Below are 2,299 nucleotides of genomic sequence, written 5' to 3' on the forward strand. Positions count from 1 at the left end.
ACAATCCCCCAGCCCACCTGGGGCACTATCCCATCAGTCAGTGCCCTGTTGGTTTGCTCTTGAAGGTTGATCTATAGATGTTGCATTATTTTACTTGCCCACCAAATTGTGAGCCTTATTTTATTATTTTTTTAAACAAATATCTATGATCAGAAAATTAAGGTCTTTGGATAATTACACTATTCTGATTGGAACCTGAGTAGAAAGGAAAACAGAGATAATTATAGTTCTTTGGAGACAAGGGAAGAGGTGCAAATTCACCTTTCTACTCATCTTCATATCTTAATTCAGTACCTTTCCTAAGTACACCATACTTCCTAGCCACTAGTCCTGATTTTTTCTTTTCTGTGAGTGTTCACATATTCTAATTCATATCATAGGTCATAAAATCCCATGTATTAATTATTCATCCAAATAATTATATCTCCATTCTTCTTTGCTGACTCTGAAGCTCATTTTATGAAATAAAAAGTAAAAACCCCATAAAGTGCTAATAAAAATATATTTAAAAACAAAACATATGATTTGGAGATGACAACAAAGCCTGGAGTTATATCTGAAAGTTTGATTTTCCTTCCAATATTGTTGCTAACTGGATCTTTCTTTTTCTCTCTCTTTGTATATGAAGAACTTCTGGAAGCCTTCTGAGTTGAGTAAATGGATCATAAAAATGGATCTCTCGTGACTGAGTTTATTTTAATAGGATTTTCTGGACAATGGGAACTTCAGATTTTCTTCTTTGTGACATTTTCCTTGATCTACGTTGCTACTGTGGTGGGGAACATTCTCATCATGGTCACGGTGACACTTAGTTCCTCCCTTCATTCTCCCATGTACTTCCTGCTTGGAAACCTCTCCTTTTTGGACATGTGTCTCTCTACTGTCACAACACCCAAGATGATCACAGACTTGCTTGCTGAACACAAGACCATATCTCTATGGGGCTGCATGGCCCAGATGTTCCTTATGCACTTCTTTGGGGGTGCAGAGATGACACTTTTGATAATCATGGCTATTGACAGATATGTAGCCATATGTAAACCCTTGCACTACAGGACAATAATGAGCCACAAGTTGCTGAATCGGTTTGTGATGCTTTCATGGCTAATTGGTTTTATACACACTATGAGCCAGATGGTATTAACAGTGAACTTGCCTTTCTGTAGTCACAATGTTATAGACAACATATTTTGTGACCTTCCCCTTGTGATCAAGCTTGCTTGTGTTGAAACATATACTCTGGAATTATTTGTCATTGCTGACAGTGGGCTGCTCTCTTTGATCTGTTTCATCCTCTTGCTTGCCTCCTACACTGTCATCCTGGTCACTGTGCAGCAAAGATCATCTGGAGGGCTCTCCAAGGCTCTGTCCACATTGTCCGCCCACATCATTGTGGTCACTCTGTTCTTTGGACCCTGTATCTTTATATATGCCTGGCCTTTCAGTGGTTTTGCAAGGAGCAAAACCCTTGCTGTATTTTACACAGTTATCACACCCTTATTGAATCCTATTATTTACACTCTGAGAAACCAGAAAATGCAAGGGGCCATGAGAAAATTAAAGTTCCAATCCTGTTAGTTCCACACAGAGCTTCTGGATTTAAGCACTATGTAATCGACACGATTTTTAAATAAATCAAATAGATTGTGTATCCTGCCTTCTTCTGCTTTTTATGTCAGAAGCATAACCAGTGAAGAAAAAAATAATACAAATTACTTTAAACCGACAGTTAAATTCGCTATAATAGCTCTAATACAAATAATGAGCCCTGAGGAAAAACAGACATATGAAATCATTGAGCATTTTTTCCTTAGATTTTCAATATATGTTTATTGATGAAGAAATAATCATAAAAATATATATGAAAATCATTAGTAATGATTTTAATAGGTATGGAAAATTAATGGTATTAATAAATTTATATTATAACTTATGTATATATGATGAATAAATTATGATGTATATAATATATATAAAATTACATAAATTTTATATAAATATATATTTATAATATATAATTATATTAGAAAATGTAATTCTAATTTCTCAAATCAATGAGGCAAAAGTCAATAAATTTAAAAGTAAATTAAGTATAAGATGTCAGAGGGAAAACTCATTTCAACAGAATCACAAAGAGCAGTTCTTCACCTTAAATGCTGTGAATATTAAGTATGCACAGCTAACTTTGAAACCCCAGTAAACAAAAATAAAACCCAAAACATGCTCCTTTATTTTGTGTAACATTCCATGTCACTTTACTTTTTTTTAAGGATTTGTATCAAAATACTACACAGCAAAT

At 34.3% G+C, this 2,299-nt stretch overlaps 1 protein-coding gene across 1 annotated transcript; it reads left to right on the forward strand.

The window, feature by feature from the left end:
* Positions 1–657: 657 nt before the first annotated feature.
* On the forward strand, positions 658–1,578 carry LOC306653411 (olfactory receptor 4L1-like; the record flags this gene model as incomplete). Its single annotated transcript, XM_079126416.1, has 1 exon — positions 658–1,578. One exon carries the CDS (start codon positions 658–660, stop codon positions 1,576–1,578), a length of 921 nt encoding a protein of 306 aa, XP_078982542.1.
* Between the last annotated feature and the right edge of the window lie 721 nt (positions 1,579–2,299).

This window comes from Sciurus vulgaris (assembly GCF_902686455.1).
Source record: "Sciurus vulgaris genome assembly, chromosome: 2".
NCBI lineage: Eukaryota > Metazoa > Chordata > Mammalia > Rodentia > Sciuridae > Sciurus > Sciurus vulgaris.